Here is an 18,345-nt window from a genome sequence, read left to right on the forward strand (position 1 = left end):
TTTGTTTCCTTCTCCAAGGATCTTTTAAAATATCCTCTCTTGGTTGTGAACAAATACTTCATGGAAATACTCTTCTTTTACGAGTCATCTAAGGTTACTTTCACTGATGAACTGGTGGCTAAGAGGAGCTCCACCAAGGTGATTTTGTCATGGTGTTTTCTTTAGGTGGGGGATCCTCTTACGGGAATCCTAGAAGAGGAAGACTTTCTCTAGGCATGCTCGTTAGTGGTTGTCTTCACAAACCTCATAGTCTGTTTCTTTACAAGGATGTCTACCGCTACTACTTTTTTAGAGATCTTCTCACTCATTTGGTACTCCTCTTCTCCGGGGAACTAAACTAGTAAGTTTGCTATAGCTTAGCTCTTAACAACCCTGGGGATCCTTCAGACCTATGTTATATTGAGAAATTAATATTAGCCACTGGGCCACTCTTCAAGATCGTAAGGGCTGATGGAGGAGAGCTTTTATTGGATGGGAGCTCATCACCAATAGGATTTGGTGGTATGAAAAGTAACTATTCAATTGTTAAGATGAATAACTGCCAAACACGCCATTTCCATGTTGGGATACCTCATTTTGGTATCTTTCAATGCTTTGTATGCTTGGGATCGAGATCCCAGCTACAACAATAATGATTTTGCCATTAACTAGTTCCCATAAGGGAGGCAGATGCCTCATGATCTGTTGAAATTTTATGAAAGACATTCGGTTGCTCGACTCCCCATATGAAAATATTCTCCTTTTTCAAAAGTTTGGATAGTCCACTAGTGACCAAGGCTGGCCTTGGTGTGAACTTCCTAACGTAAGAAATTCTTTCCAAGAAGCTCTTGAGTTCCTTGATCGTGGTATGCTTCTTCATGGTTGATATTGTTGTTGCCTTAATTGGATCTATGAGGAGATCATTGTTAGGCAAGGCAAATTTATCCTTTGGACGCGCCTTATTTAATTTGTGGGAGTACACGCCAATAAATCTTCATTTTTTTTAATAGCTCCACGAATTTGTCTATTTCGTGTGATAACTGACTGTTGATTAGGATAGGCCTCGGGTTCCTTGGGTCAGCCCTCAGGTTCATTTCTTTAAGATCCTCCTTTGGTCGGATCTATGCCTTCCTTTCCATATCCATAGGTTTCTCCAGGATCTTCATAAGTAGTATATTAGCCTTCCCTCTAGGTTTCTTCCTCTTTTGGGATAGGAGCCCCCGGGATCCTAGAGATGGGAGCCCCCCGGGATCCTAACAATGGGATGTTCTTTAGCTAGATCTGACACATCATAGAATGTATTTTCCACAATGTTTACTTCGTGCTAGATCAAGGGACTAGGATTGGCAGCAATTTGTGGGCTACCCATTTGGTCCCTATTTCACGAACCATTGGTACATTGAGAAGATCAGACGATATTTGTGATGCCATGGTGACCTTTAGAGCTAGTTGTACATGTCCTTCAGTGGACTCTATATCTTCTCCAAATCTTGTTATTTCAATGGATGAGCCCCATTGTTGGGCTGCAAGAAATGATAGATGCACTGCATAGTTGTTGAGCTTTCAATGATGTTGAGCTTTCAATGATGTTGATTTTGCTATTGACTTGCAATATAGTATTTCTATTGATTTTCTTCAAAATATATTCAAGGTCTGCTGCACAATAGGCTTTAGGCCCCAAGACATGGGTTGTTGTTGAATCCTGCTTAATCCACCTTCTCTTGATGCTATTGTGGAACTTCTATCCATTTTCCAGATGTCTCCATCTTTTTTTTTTTACTTTGCTGGATCCATGGAAGTACTTCAACTTTGTTGGAACCAAAGAACTATTCCACTTTGCTAGAATCACAAAACTATTCCATCAAGGAATAACTCGAATTCTTTTTTTTTTTTGGAACCAAGGAACATTTTGCTAGAACCATAGCTGGAGCTAGGAATTTTTTTTTTACTGGAATCTGGGATCTCCTGTGAAATCAAGGATCTCCTCAGCTTTGTTGGGATTAAGGATCTCCTAGGCTTTGCTGGAATTGAGGGTGTACTCAGCTTTGCTGGAATAAAGGATCTCCTCAGCTTTGTTGAAATCAAGGATCTCACAGGCTTTACTTTCCTGGAGTCAAGGATTTCTGAGACTTTGCTAGAATTAAGGATGTATCCAGCCTTACTGAAGTAAAGGATCTCCTCAGCTTTGTTGGGATTAAGGATCTCCCAGGCTTTGCAGGAATTAACGGTGTACTCAGCTTTACTGGAATAAAGGATCTCCTCAGCTTTGTTGAAATAAAGGATCTCTTTAGCTTTGTTGGGATCAAAGATCTCACAGGCTTTACTTTTATGGAGTCAAGTATCTCCTAGACTTTGTTGGAATTAAGGATGTACCCAGCCTTGCTGAAATAAAGGATCTCCTCAGCTTTGTTGGGATTAAGGATCTCCCAAGTATTGTTGAAAATTAAGGGTGTACTGAGCTTTGCTGGAATAAAGGATCTCCTCAGCTTTGTTGAGATCAAGGATCTCACAGGCTTTACTTTCCTAGAGTCAAGGATTTTCTAGACTTTGTTGGAATTAAGGATGTATCCAGCCTTACTAAAGTAAAGGATCTCCTCAGCTTTGTTGGGATTAAGGATCTCCCAGGCTTTGCAGGAATTAAGGGTGTACTCAGCTTTGCTGGAATAAAGGATCTTCTCAGCTTTGTTGAAATAAAAGATCTCTTTAGCTTTGTTGGGATCAAAGATCTCACAGGCTTTACTTTTCTGGAGTCAAGTATCTCCTAGACTTTGTTGGAATTAAGGATGTACCCAGCCTTGCTGAAATAAAGGATCTCCTCATCTTTGTTGGGATTAAGGATCTCCTATGTTTTGTTGTAAATTAAGGGTGTACTCAGCTTTGCTGGAATAAAGGATCTCCTCAGCTTTGTTGGAATAAAGGATCTCCTCAGCTTTTTTAGGATCAAGGATCTCCCAGGCTTTACTTTCTTGGAGTCAAAGGTCTCCTAGACTTTACTAGAACTAGGGATGTACCCAGCCTTACTGAAACAAAGGACCTCCTCAGTTTTGTTGGGATTAAGGATCTCCTAGGCTTTGCTGGGATTATGGAACTACTCCATTTTGCTAAATCCATGGGCGGAGCCAAGGACCTTGTCCATTTCACTAACCTGCGCCATTTGATATTATTATCAAGTCGTTGCAAAATTATTTAGCCCTACAACGTGAGGCAATTGCTTTTCCTATGTAATTTACATTTCATCAAGCCTCTTTGATTCACTTACTTCTTTTTCTTCTTTTTTAAACAAATGAAACAATATCATGAATTTTTTTTAAAGAAAATACATTAGCCCCCAAATGTGGGGCCATTGCTTTATTATGCAGCTCATACAATCTTCATTTCATCAATCTCTCTATTTTTTTATTTCTTCACTTTTCCATTTTTTAGCAATGAGACAATGTTATGATTGTTTAAATACTACAACATGATTCTTTTTTTTTTAAGAGTGTAGGGCAATGATCCATTATGTTCAAATTGTATAATGCATAAAATAATGACTCATAAAACTTATCTTGTGTTGGGAAGTTCCCCAAAATTCCACACAGAGTCTCTTGGTAGGATGTTCTTTGGAGGAACCCGCACTTTAAGGAACTTTAAGAAGAACTTTCTTTCCTCTTGGTGTTTCCCAGCTTTGGAGCCATGCTTGTGAAGGGACTGCTTTTTCGCTCTCCTTTTTCCCAGTCCCCAGTAGAGTCGCCAAAATGTGAGGGGTTACTTTTTTGACGGTGTCCAGGCCCAAGCTTAAGCGAGGACCCCGGGGCCCTCTTGTTGTAGTTTGAAAGGACTGGGCTTGGTTTACCGCAGCTAAATGAGCTGTTTACAAACCAAGTGGTGCATAGGGCAAGGTTCCTACAATATATATACACTAGCAAGTGAGAATATATGTATTGAACAACAGGAAAACGGCAAAGAAAGGCAATATAATAAAGAAACATGCAAAATAATTGTTAGGGATCCTCAAATCAATAAGAAATACTCCATCAGTTTTCTTAATTATGGATTACAATGTGCTCACTAAAACGTGATATAAGATCCAAATAAGTTCAAAAATTATAGACTTAGATTGTTATCTAAGCCTCTAAGATTTGCAATGTTTGAATTCTTTGAATCCTTTTGAATCCAAGTATGTACTATAGTGGTTGTTTCTGGGATACCGGGAGATATTTCCTTATTTTCTTAGAGTTTTGACAGAGTTTTATGATTCTATTATGATTTCACTATTGCTGAATAATCCCCTTTCAATGTTGGTTGCTTCTCCCTTTTATAGTATCACTCTAGGGTTTTAGGGTACCCTTGATTCCCCCCCCCTTAGCTCCCTGGGTACCAGAGCCCCTGTTGTTCCAGCCCTTCTGATGACTGATTCTTTCTTTGTTTCTCATAGTTTCCCTCTTTTGGTGCTGTTTCTCCAAAAGCCTCTTGCTGACTTTCCATTCTAGGGGCGTCCTTGGGGAGCTAACCTTCAATCTCTCTTCCTTCAATGATTCCACGCCTTTACCTTTTTCAGACTTAGCTTTTGGTTGCCCTTCCTTTTTGTCATTTTTCCCAAGTGAGCCGAATCCTTTCCTGCCAAGTTGAAGGTTTTCCCAGCTACTTGCCCTTATGGTCATTTTTCTAGATTCCCCGAGGTACTAGCCTTTTGCTCATGAGTTGTTGCTCTCCAAGCCCTCTGGTTCTTTGCTGCATCACTGAGTGCTTAAGAAGGACATATATGTCCTTCATTTCTTGTGCTTTTTGGTTCCCCTTTTGAGCTATCTTAATCCCATTTTGGTTATGCTGCACGTCCCAGGGATCCCGGCCCAGTTCTTTCTACTGGACTCTCTTTGGTCCTCTGATCTTGGTAGGCTGGGCCTTTTTCTTTCTTCCTTTTGTTTCATGGGCTCTAAAACCTACCCCTTCATGGATCTTGGGCTTCAAATCTTTTGGGCCTACCATCCTTTTCTTTTGTGAGCCCAACCCCTTTTCAATTTTACTTTCCATGGGGTTGGCCCAATGTGCTATCTCTTTGGGCCTTGTGTTATGATTTTTTGAACCTCAACACCTTATAGGGTACCACACTTAAAATAATTTCAATAATTGATAAATAAAGGTACATAAAGAGAAACCAAATATTGTAATGCAATGTAGATATAAAAGTTTAAATATGTAATACATACTTTCAAGAAGAATAGAGGTTGTAGGCAAAAGAATATAAGAATAAAGAAAAAGAGTTGTATTGTAGGTATTCATTATGAATTATTTGAGATATATATACAATCCACATTGAAGAAGTTGATATGAACAAAAAGCCTAATGTTAGTTGAATATAATTTTATAAAAGACTTTTTTTAAGTGTACTACATTGTTGTTAGGTTGTTGTTTTCTTTTTACATGTAGTATTATATGTTTTTTTAAGTTGTTGTTTTCTTTTTAAGTGTAGTAATATAATTATAGGAGAAGAAGAAGATAAGAAAAAAAATTATGTCTATTTAAAAAATATATATATATATATATATATAATGTGTACTTGTGTACTACTTCTTCTCAAAAAAAAAAAACGTGTATTAAAAACCTGTTTGATTTTTAATATATAAGAATATATATATATATATATATAAAAGAATATATTAATATATAAGAATATATTAATCATTAATTATCATTCTATTATAATTTAAAAAAAAAAACGTGTACTACTTTTTACTTGTGCTTCTGTTTTTGTTATTAAACGTTTGGGTTTAAGATTTTTTTGTTGTTGTTTGTTTTTCATTAAGATTTTTTTTTTCAACTTATATATTATAATAAGAAAATGATTAGATGAAGAATTTAATTTTATTGAAAAATAACAAATTAATAATCACTTGAGTCTAGATCATATAAATTATATATAAAGTATTGTTTTTTGGATTCAAACAATCACACAACATATTTATGTGAAAAAAATTCCTGAATTTAACAATTATAAACCTAAGGAAACTTAATCAGAGGTTTTTCATTTGTCAGAATATTTGTAGTACATCTAAAATGTGTTATGCACTTGAAGAGTATAGACTACATGGTATTTTGTTTTTCAAACCTTTATTTAGAGTTACGATTTGATACACTAATGGCATTTTTTATCTAAAGGGATCTCCTTAAAAATGAGTGGAGAGTCTTGAAGATTTAATATTAAAGGAGTCTTAATGGATAAAAAGGATAAAGACAATTGTTAGAAAAAATTATTAGTTCAAACAAAGAGTTGCATGATCATATTAAGATGTGAATTCCTTTTCATGATGTAGATTTAATATTGCTTGCTAATAGCAATCTTGTGAATGAATATGTTGTTGATATTTATAACATGCTATGTTAAAAAAAAAAAAAAATCATGAATACTATTCAAATGTGTTATGGGTGATAAATATAGGTATGGATATTGATATTTGTAAAAACCAAAATAAAAATTAATTACAATGAAATTTAAAATAATAAAAAAAGTTACATGCTTATAATGTTAGACAATTTCTTTCGCACACATATAATATCATTAACAAAAAAAATAAAAATGAGAAATAGTAACATAAAAATTTTACTTCTCAAAAAAATTAATTTAATCTAATAACACGCATATAAACATAACACAAATACAAATAGAACCCTTGTTGTAGGAGAGAATACAAAATTTGATAATTCTTAAATAATATTTATAGAGGTTTATATAATAGATTTCATGCATTTAAAATTGCATTTATGACTCATAAGCAAAACCTAAAAAAAACAAAAACAAAAACAAAGAAGAGAAATACATACTGTAATAGTTTGGATGGTAGGCTTGATAAAGGCTTTTACTATGGATTTCACAAACATCAAATTGCCTAAGTAATAAGAAAAAAAAACAAACAAACAAAGGAGAGTTAGATTTCTAAACAACATAGAAATTGTAAGAGAATGAGAACTATTGATAATGGGGGAGAGAGAAGAAGAAGAAGAAGAAGAAGAAGAAGTCGTGCCTAAGAATATATAAAAATACACTAAAAAACATTATGTATATGTGTGTGTGTGTGTGTGTGTATATATATATATACACACACATAGAGAGAGAGAGAGAGAGAGAGAGAGAGAGAGAGAATTTTCAATTGTGAGGAACTTAAATTTCTAATCGTTTTATAAGAGAAGAAGAATTAACTACGTGAATGGCAATAAGGAAATAGGACACACACACACACACACACACACACACACACACACACATATATATATATAAGGTTATTATCAGCTTAGAAGTATAAAGTTATCCAAATAAGATGTTAAACTCAACGTAACTTTATCTAAAAAAGTGATAAAATCATAGAAGAAAAGTTGATAATAGCAAAATTATATTTATAAATATTTGCATGTGTAGTATGTTGATGTTTTTTAATAAACGTGTAGTATGTTATATATATATATGTAAGTGCACAATTGCACCTGGCCCCAAGAACAGTTATGGACTCAGGCCCAATGAGCCTTAAACAATATGAATTTGTAGAGTGTGGGCTTGAAACCCAGGTTAGAAGTGTGTGAGGATTAAATGACAAACTACAGATTGCAAATACTTGGAAACAACAAGGAATATAGTAAATCAGCTTCCTCGGACGTAAGCCGAGAGTTGTTCTTATATTATCTCTCTCTCTTTTTCTTTTCCTTTTAGGTTACAAAAAGTCCGTCCCCATTTCCTGTCTTAGATTGCTCTTTAAATACTACTCTTTTGAATACTTTGTACACGTGTTGCCCCAACTCCCCCTTAGTCTAGATATTTCTTTTCTTAGTGCCTTTGAATAGTAACCAGAAGTTTCCCTTCCACTGTTCAAGTGTCACTTCCCCATTAATGCGGCCAGGGTGGTTGGTGCAGGGTCTTTAATGTGGAGGTAGCAGCCTTTATCTTTGATATTTCTCCAACATTGGTGCTTCTAGGACATTCAAGGGTTCACTCCCTCTAACCATTGGTCTTGACCGTGTCATTCCCTAACCTGTACCATGAAGTCCCGGGTTCTCCGGTGTCAGTCCGAGGGGAAAATCACCCTCGGCTGGATCCTCGGACCCTCGGCGTATGGATCGACCCGTAGTACTATCAAGTCCTAAACCCAAGGATAGGTCGGCCTTCCTTAGCATGGCCCCACGGCCCATATACCCATCAAGGTCTTTTTACCCCCCACAATATATATATATATATATATATATATATATATATATATATATATATATATATATATATATATATATATATATATATGATTGTTGTGCCAAGTGGCTGCATCAAATTGCAGTACGTTTTTATTTTATTTTTTGACGTGGTTGCAATAAGTTTTTAGATAAAAATAAAAAGTTTCTTTTTTCAATCTTATCAACTTCTTTGGATAAAGTAATAATAAGTGTTCTAATGTGGGTTTTTATTTTTTATTTTTTTTTATTTTATAAAGTAACAAAAAAAAAATTATCCTACATCATCTATTTCCTAATAATAAAGTAACAAATTTAAAAGTATTATTTTTTCTTCTCAAAATTTTTTTTTTTGGGATAAAGTAACAAAAAGAAATAGCTAATATGTATTAACTTTAATGTAAACTAAAAAAAATTCTAATAACAATCCAATAACATTAACTATTTTTTGGGGATAAAGTTAAAAAAAAAAAAACTAATATGTAATTAACGTAAACTTCTTAATTACTTAAACTCCTTTTTTCTGTTTGTTCACATCAAGTTATCAACTTTTTCGCAACTTAAAATTATCTAATATAAAAGTGTAGGTATATATACGGTTTGTTTTATTTTTCCCTTTTCCTACTATACGGTTTTTTGATGTATTCATTCATTCTCATACTTACCTTACCTATGAACTTGCATGTATGTATTTACTTTCTTCTGTTTGTTTTTTCATAAAATTCCTTTCTTTATTTTTTTTTCCATCAAATTGAATATGTTTTGTGTGCAAGTTGCCTTTTGTATAAGTTATTTTTGTTAACTTTGATCTAATTTATATGCTTATTATGGTTTTCAGAATCAATGGTATATACAAAAATCTTATTCACTTTTTGAAAGATATGTTTTCTAATATGTGTAGATCCCATAGGTAGCCATGAAACCAAGATTTGAGCATCACCCAAAACCATGACAATGAACATCACTCAGCAAAGAATGAAGACAGAAAATTGATTAAATATAAATGGGTGATGTAAAAACAATGGATATTTAAGGCGATGTGAAACCTCCATGGCTTCACTACCTCTCCCTTGCTGTTAAAATTAATTCAATTTTCATGTGAGTATCTTTACTTTAACTCTAATTCCAGATTTTTTTTTAATGTTTAGAAATTTATATTGTTTGTAATTATTGAATTCAAAGTTTCTTTGTGTTTATATATTTTTGAGTGTGTTATTGTTATAGAGAATTTTGCTTTCAATTTTTTTTTTTTTTTGTTTATAAATTTGGGTAGTTTTAATTTTTGTAAATTCGGGATGATTACTTGGGGTTAATGTAAAAATATTAGGTCAATTTTAATCATAATTCATGCAATAGTAGGGTGTTAGATGTTGATATTAATTTTATGCTTATTTACATTAATTGACATAAACATCTTAGCATGTTTAGTGTTGATATTAATTTGACACTTTGAGATGCAAGCGTTTCATTATAATTAAATATAAATATTATTATGTCGGTATGCAGATTATTATTATTTATTTTTCCTCACCCTACTTTACCTTAATTGTTATTTGAACAAGTAAAAGTAATGTCTTAGTCCGACCGGGTATAGTATATCTCTTCAATCATTAATTAGTGTTTCTCAATAAAATTATTCATGTTATAAGTTTATGACCAAAACCATCCAACGCCCGTTTATTACTAAGAGCTTTTAGAAATTTAAAACTTGCCATAATCTTTGAAATATTTTTACTATTTTATTTGTTGTTAAATTTAATTATATTATTAAAACATATATATTTTAAAATTTATATATAATTCTTTTATTAAACCGTACATCGCACGAGCATAATATACTAGTATATATATTATACGTAAGTGGAACTCATTCCTCGGATATGAGTCAATTAAGTGATGTGGCAAACTAGGCTGAGGAATACCAAGTAAAAGTTACTCTCTGTTTTAAGAAAAAGTCAAAGTTGTGTTCCTAACTATTTGAAGAGAGGGTCAATTCTACTCCTATAACTCCTAAAACAAAGTTTGCAATTCCAATAACACATAGGCCCTAAACAGAATGTAGATAAGCCCTCTTCTTCTTCATTTTCTTCTTTTTAAATTTTATTATAACAGAATGTAGATGAACTTAAAACCATGTGGAATGCCACAGCTTTCCTGGCCTAGTATTTCTGCTGCAAAGCTTTTGTTGTACCATCAACGCTTACATTATGCAAGGTGGTTCCTAGTGCATGTTCTCTAACAATGAGAACTTTAACCATACAATTGTACAAATTTTGGGTTTGTTAGGAACTCATACCATAAGAAAACTAGACTATCAAAATGGTTCCAGTGAAGTGCAAACAACAAACGAAATCAGCACCAAAGTGTATAAAACATGTATTTAAAAATTGTGAGAGCATCTCTTCATTCTTCATAGTTGGGAGAAATTACACTTTACCACCTTAAACTATACTCTCGATTACACTTTGCACCCTAAACTATGATCATTGTTACACTTTGCACCCTGACATCAAATTTGTTGTTAACTTGGATGGAAAAATATAATATAATGTGAAAAGACCTAATTGCCCTTTTTTATCCCTTACAAACAAATGAGAAATTAAACTTTACCACCCTAAACTATGTTCTTAATTACACTTTGAACCCTAAATTTTAAATCCATACACGTTAACAGAAAACTTAACGTTGGAGTACAATTTGTAACAATGTTCATAGTTTAGGGTGCAAAATGTACATTCAAAAAATTTATGGTGCAAAGTGTAATATGAAATATAGTTTAAGATGGTAAAGCATAATTTTCACATAGTTGACTAAGGAGGAAGGAAATGTTATAATCTCCTAACACTACTATATTATTTCACAATCACAACTACAGATCCATTGAAAAGACAAAAATCATAAAGTTAGATTGTAGATGCACAAGGATTTCATTACCAGTGCCAAGCCGGCCAGCAAAACACAATTGCTTGAACCAGTATGATTCTACATTTTTTTGATGCAAAGTGTACATTAGTACAATTCTACATTATTTACAACAAAATTTGAGGATACATGACAAATAAACACATCTAAGGATCAATACCAGCATTACATGGGGCAAGCACTAAGCGGGAATTTTGAAGTAGAGAGGGTGGAAAGGGGGCTCTACAATTGCTTATGTGTGACTTCAACCGAGGAATGTTGGGTTGTGCACTTCTACATCGGTGACAACGCAACTCCATAGATAACAAGCTTTCATCATCTCTTAAGGTTGCTTTACCATGACAGCTGACTTCCTCAAGTACATCTACAGAGTCGAGAAAGAAAGCGGTATTGAATGAGTTCCAGTGCTTCTTATGTTTCAAATTTTTTGAATCAAAATCTTGGCTAATAACATGTAGGTGTAGTTGTCGCATTGATGGGACCTGCAAAGAGGAGACACAATCAGAAATGCCTTTTAAGAAACCCAATTTTCAACTTCCACTATACCACTGTTGATTGACCAGCCAGCAGTTTGTGCATGAAACTGGAAAAACTATCGAAATTAACAATGAACAGAAAGGCACAAAAACTGCTACCAAATGTAATGGCATGTTGGATCATCCTTAACACATCTTTATTATACTCCAGTCTTTAATTCTTTCCATCATGAATTATTCTCACCAAATCAATTCAATTTACAATTAAAAGTAACTTTAAATACTTTTTTTAAATCATAAAATCATCTTATTTTTTCAGACCAAAAACAAATGTTTCTGTCCTCTCCCCTTCTCATCATAGATCATCATATTGTCCCATATCATTATGCATTGTTCCAGTCACTTGATATCACATAAAACCAAACCCAGGTAGCTAATCCCTAATTTGGCCTGCAATTGGTATTGTCCTCAACTTTTAAATTTATTTGTTTGTAAATCTAGCCTTTCCACAACCCCAAGTCTATGGCTTTAAAGCTTGGAACTACTAACATAAAATAGTTTCTTTTTTCCTCTTTTTGGCAGAGTCAAATGCAGAAGCTACACAGACCTCACCACAACAGATCCTGAGCCACAGCCCATAGGCATAAAAAGGAACACAAAAGAGGAACACTTAAACAAATACTCTAAAGCAAAAGTATTGCATACCGAGTGATAGCCAAGGCGGAAGATCAATGATACATCTTCTTGCAGAAACTTCTCAGCCCACTTCAAACCCACATCATGCATTGTCTTTAATAACTGCAGATGGTCTTTACTAACATCTGCAAGGCGATCAAGACCTTCAGATCGTGCTAGCACCAAAAGATGCCTTCTTGCCTGCATAAGGAACAAAAATTCCACACCTGATACATGCAATTTATAAATAAACGAAAAGGGTAAGGGGAATTAAGGGTATTACCTTGGGATAAAGATCATTCAGTACTACAACATCATCTGATATCTCCAGCGCAACATCCTTATGTATCTGAGGGTGCATGGCAATTTTATGAAGAGCTTGAGCCCATGATCCCCATGCCTTGGCCATGCTTCCATCAATCTTGTCATTGTTTTTGTCTACCTTTCCGATTTTGGACTCAGGGATATTTGCCCCAATTTCATCTTGAGATCCTTTGCATTTTTTGCTTCTATCATATTCATGTTCATGCTCTCTCTTACTCTTTTGATCATTATTTGGAGAATGCTTTGTATTTGCACCTTCAATGACCTCTTGTGCCCCTGAAGAATTTGAGTCAAGGTTTTCATTGCTTACTTTGGCCAACTTTCCTTGGGTCTTAATTGTAGATGCAAAACCTTCAAATAATGAAGTGTAAGCTTCACGGAGAATTTGGCAGCCTTTAATATAGTCATTGTTCAGACAATTTGGTCGATGTTGGTTCATATTTGGGCCAAGAACATGTATGACATGGGTAACCCCTTCCCTACTAAACAAGGGAGAAGTTGAAGGGAGAGGAACAACCACAGCTTTCCCAGGGTGAAGAGATTTAGCTTGTTCTTTGGTTGCAACCTCAAGGGCAGGACCAGCAGCATTAAAAATTGCAGCATTCACACCTCCACCTCCGGGTTTAAGTCGCCTAGAAGGGAAAATTACACATACATTTGATAATCTTGACATGCAAATTATGCATATAATCACAAGCTTATTGTATTATACTTTCGCCAACAAAGTAACAGTGAACTAAAGAAAATTGAACTTTTGCGTTATAATTGAGCAAGCAAACATGCAATCAGAGCTCAGCATATTGTAACGAGAGCAAAATGGTTGACCTTCATTTTCTCCGTGTAGTCAAAACAAATAATGACCAAAGCTTTTAAATGAAAAAGCTCAAGAGCACATCTTGCAACAGTTTTACAGTCATGGATTAAATTCAGCCAATGCATCTTTGAAAATAGACAAGTGATCTTTGGAGTTAGCCTATATGGTTTTTTTTACTCATATATTTATTAGCCCTATGTGGTCCAGGTGCCAATGAGGTTGAAATAAGGGTCTCAACTAAGTTTTCCTGCTTTAACATGTGTCCCCAACCCCCTTTCTTTTCCTCTTCTTTGGCTATGTAAATAAATACAAGGAAATGATAAACTTACCAATTTGCAGCATTAGCTATTACATTGCAGCGTAAACCTCCTACTGAATAAAGTTTTGTGATATCTCCTACAAATGTAAAAAACTTATTCAACTCAATGTTTTTCTGGGCGGCTTTTGTCTTAACCAAAGACAAAATTTTTGATTTATGAGACACGTCCACCAACACAAGCCTAGCACTCCCAAGCTTATTTACATATTCCTCAACTACCTCCACAATAATATCAGAGGCTTTCTCAAGGTTGAATTGGAAATCTGATGTTGAAATAGATGGAAATGCCAGAGTAGGAGCATTGTTCAAAGAAGCATGACTGCCAGAAGAGTAAACTGCCAGGTTTTCACCTTCCTTTAACTCCTTACTGGCATTCCCTGAAAATGAAGATATATTATTGTGTCCTTTGTAGCTGGGCTGCTTTTCCTCAGTATTCTTATGAGAAACAGAACTCTGAATGCTATTTGCATCAGATACCGTGTTAGCAGGAACCTCTACTTTCTTTAAAAACCTCATTATACCAAGCTGAATTTTGGCATCTGGGTTCTTCTGGCCAAAGGAGCCATTGGGAAGTGTATCCAAAGGACCAAGTGCACTGTATGTGTTATGAGCAGCTTGGACATCACTCTCATTCTGGCAAAATGTGATCCGAGTAAACCCTTCACTCAGTTTAGGAAATTCTTTCTTTTGTAGCATTCGGTTCACCACTGCAGCAGCTTTTCCACCTTGCAAGTTTCCCTCGTGCCCAGTCCGTTTAACTGATCGAGATGTACAGAGTTTAGCTGGAAGATCAAGCACAACGGCATGCACATCTACATTGGGATTGCCAAGCTTCAGAAATTCTGCACGCTGTTCTCTGTCGAGATTGCATCTATCGATAAATACACTTTTTCCATCATTCAATGCACTAGCAGCACTCTTTAGGCACTGGGCTTTTGTTCCAGACTTACCATTTCCAATGGTGTCCTGACCAGGGCAGTGACATCATCGAAAAATATCAGGGAGAAGCACTTCATTCAAAAGAAGTAGTTCAAACATTAAATAGACACCACAAATTATTTGTATATTTGTACAAGAAACACAAACTAGCCAAATAATAGCAGCTAGATAACATTCTAAGAAATGGGTCGTGGATAACCATAAGAAACTCTGGTAATAAAGCAATTGTGTTAGACCATTAGCCTGGTGGTGGTTGTCTTTTAAGATATTGTTCTGTATTTGCCATTGAATTTTGTTAGAGTAATGTTTAAAAGATTTAATTCACCATTTTTTAACGACTTAAGTTTTCAAGACGGTAATTTATAATAGTATCATAATTTGTGATACCAAATTCAAACCTTTTCTTTGTTCTACCTACATTTAAAAATAAAAAAAAATTCTCACATGTCAGGTCCCACTTAGTAATTGGGAGTTTGGGCTCACGTGAGATTATTAGAATAATAGTTAAATGATTAAATTCACAATTTTCTACTGGCTAAATTTTTGGAAAATTTTGCAATTATCAAATTTCACTCAGTTAGTTCTTCCTTAGAGAACTAATCACTTACTGATACCCATCACATAATTCACACACACACACACACACAAATTGATGCAAACGAAAACAATCCCACAATCTGTGAACTGAACTCTAAAGTCAAACCCCATACAAGCATTTCATCGAACATGTGGCATTCATCAGAGATAAACAAGAGAAAGACAAAAAAAAAAAAAAACCTGGCAAATTCGAACCCAGGGTCTTGTAGAAGAGGCCATGACTTGTTCACAAAATGTGGACTTGCCACTACCTGGTGCACCCACCAATATCACCACGATAGGCTTCCCTTTTGTCTCTTCACCTTTGAACAACACACAATGAATATCAACTAAAAAGAGCACAAAAAGACACAGAGTTGAATGACATTTGATACTCCATGACAGCCATAAACCCTAGCAAAGTATAAGAAAAATAATTCAATAAATAAATAACTGCTCTCAAAGGTGGTACCTTTGGGTTTTGGAGTGTCATCGATTTCCATTTCCATTTTTTCGATTCCGATTTGCCTTCAGGAGAGTTAAACAGTTTGTCCTTTGTAGTACATTCTGTTCTGTAAAACTTTAGTTCTATACCTTTGGTTCTTCAATTGCTTCTACGCTGTGTTTGGCTGCGGTTTATGGTTGGCCTAGGCGAAGGCTAATCTCGTCCTAGAAAATATGTGTTTGGCTGAGAAAGATGGTACCAATTACCAAATACCAAGCAATAATTAATATAGTTATCTATCTATGCGACGGTCGTTTAGTGTTAAACTTATATACAAACTAAAATCCTGTTTGATCCGGTCTAAAATGTTTTCTGCAAATTTTTTTTATTTTATTTTATTTTATTTTTATCTAAATGTTTTAGGCAAAATTGAACATTTTATATGATCCGTAGATATCTATCTATCTATACCAAAATTACAAAAAGAAAAGAAAAGAAATGTTTTACACTTTTAAACACTATAGATCATTATCCAAAGAAAGTTTTGGATTCATATGTTTTTTAAAAAATAAAACATTATTTGGTTTGGGTGTGATCGGATCCCTTGGGTGGGTTGAGTTCAATGGGTCTCTAGATAACCTTACATGCTACCGCCACCCTCTTCCATCACCGCCAATGACCATCATTAGTGCCATTGGGTTCATCATTTAGCTATCATAACCCCTCACCCATCGTAAATAGTTGGTTGTTGGTCATTAGTCATTGCGACCATTTTAGTTAACCACCACCATTGGTCAATGTTGTCACCACCTACTCGCCATTGCTATAATTATTGGTCATTTGCCAATATTCTTGCCACTACTATAACTAACTTTTTCTTCTCAATTTTAACAATCATTTCAAATTTCATTTGCAACCAAACCTTAGAATTAGATAACGAAAAACAAATCAAAGTCTCCAAAAATTGTTTCCCACTAATATTTGTTCCAATAGAAAACATTTTACATCAAAAAAACAAAATTATATGCGTACAAATATATCAAATTGAAACTATCAAGTAACAATTTTCAAAATTTGTGAACCTGTTTATCATTTGATTAAGACAATATATAAGTGGTCATTTGAACAAGATTTTGGTGATTACTAAATAAGTGGTCCATATGCATCATAACGTTTTGCCTAAAATCCAAATTGCACTTTGTAAAGTTTAGATAAATTGATAACTTTATAATGTTCGATGATGCATCCAATATTAGAAAAACCAAGTTAAAATTTCACTAATTTTGTCACGAATAGAGCTCATATTAACCATTCATATCAATTGCCCACATTTGGTGAAAAAGAGAAATAGAGGGTGTGGATTTTTAGTGGAAGTTGACGCTCTCAAGGACAAGGACGAATGTGGTTTAATTGAGCTACAAATCTAACCCAAACTATGTACTCAATGCCACCATCACATAATCTTAAGGTAAGGATGAGAGAGATTGACATAATTTAACACATGTGCAAGTTGTGGCAAAATATGTGGTCATAGAAGAATTATATTATTATTTAAAGCCTATAATTATAAAAATTTTAATGCCTATTTTTATAGTTATTTAAATAATTTTAAATTTCCCTCACCCATAAGATGTACTTCTTCCTATTTTATTCCATGGTTAATATTAAAACCCATGCCAAAAATTTGTCTACTTTTTCATCCACACGTGAGAAGCCCAACTTAGCTATAAAATATTATCATGGAGTATTTATTTATTTACTTTTTTATCCGAGTACTTGTTTTACACAAAAAAATAAAAAGAAAAAGGAAAATTTTTTTTTTTACAAAGAAAGGGTTGGTGAACCGGTCCGGACGGTCTGATAGTTGTGAACCATAACGAGTGACTCCGGTCTAGCAATAGGGTTTAGCTATAAATACTTCCAAACCCTTTCACATCTTTCACATTTTCCCCTCAGATCAACTAGGGTTTCTGGAAAAACCAAACGAAGCAAGAAACACAACCGCGGCGGTTTTCGTTAGCTCAATCACCATGAGAGCCAAGGTAAAGCTTCCAATCAAATCTCAATCCCAATCCAAATCGATCTATTTCTCCGATTTCAGCTTCAAAAAATTTCGCGATTTCATTTCAATCTCTCATATATTTGCTTGCGTTTTGTTTGTTTGGTAATTTTGTTTCAGTGGAAGAAGAAGCGTATGAGGAGGCTGAAGAGGAAGCGCCGAAAGATGAGACAGAGATCTAAGTAGAAATGCTTACAGATACAGTCTCCTCTTGTTTAATGTTTTGTCTTTTTGAGTCTCGAGAAACAAACAGAGGATTGCGTTTTCGTTTGTTCTCTGTAATGTCTTTTGACTAAAACTCTGTTGTTGTTAGATTCTATCTAATGGATTATTATTATTATTAGTTTTTGGATCTTTTTATTTGGTTCTGTTTTGATTAAATTTTTTGAGGATGTTTATGATTCCGCGTTATAATTGCGCATTCCGTGAGTTTTTGCGTAGTTCAATATTTTCTGTCTTTGATTGTGAATTTGTGAAGTGGGTTCTCAAAGTATTGAGAAAAATAGTTGAAGATTATGGTAAACTGCATGACAAGCTAAATGAAATTATGGTATCAATTGTAAATAGGTTGTTTGTGTCATGTTTGCTTTCCCATTATCTAGTTTAGTGTATGATTGTTTTATGGAT

At 34.4% G+C, this 18,345-nt stretch overlaps 1 protein-coding gene and 1 long non-coding RNA gene across 3 annotated transcripts; one reads left to right on the plus strand and one right to left on the minus strand.

Annotated features, from left to right (window-relative positions):
* Nucleotides 1–11,074: 11,074 nt before the first annotated feature.
* On the minus strand, nucleotides 11,075–15,831 carry LOC142609594 (transcription factor bHLH140). 2 transcript variants are annotated; one of them, XM_075781213.1, is made up of 6 exons: nucleotides 15,687–15,831; nucleotides 15,431–15,537; nucleotides 13,710–14,665; nucleotides 12,526–13,198; nucleotides 12,273–12,443; nucleotides 11,075–11,573 (listed from the first exon to the last, which is right to left on the minus strand). In XM_075781213.1, the coding sequence occupies exons 1-6, from the start codon at nucleotides 15,721–15,723 to the stop codon at nucleotides 11,238–11,240; spliced, it is 2,280 nt and encodes a 759-aa protein (XP_075637328.1). In that variant the 5' UTR covers nucleotides 15,724–15,831; the 3' UTR covers nucleotides 11,075–11,237. The 2 variants fall into 2 exon arrangements, with proteins under 2 accessions (XP_075637328.1, XP_075637327.1); XM_075781212.1 differs by having other exon boundaries at nucleotides 15,416–15,537.
* Nucleotides 15,832–17,595: 1,764 nt separating this feature from the next.
* LOC142610046 (uncharacterized) lies at nucleotides 17,596–18,072 on the plus strand. Its single transcript, XR_012839752.1, has 2 exons — nucleotides 17,596–17,701; nucleotides 17,839–18,072. It is a non-coding gene; the product is annotated as an uncharacterized LOC142610046 (long non-coding RNA).
* The last annotated feature ends 273 nt before the right edge of the window (nucleotides 18,073–18,345 follow it).

Source organism: Castanea sativa, chromosome 9 (assembly GCF_040712315.1).
Source record: "Castanea sativa cultivar Marrone di Chiusa Pesio chromosome 9, ASM4071231v1".
NCBI lineage: Eukaryota > Viridiplantae > Streptophyta > Magnoliopsida > Fagales > Fagaceae > Castanea > Castanea sativa.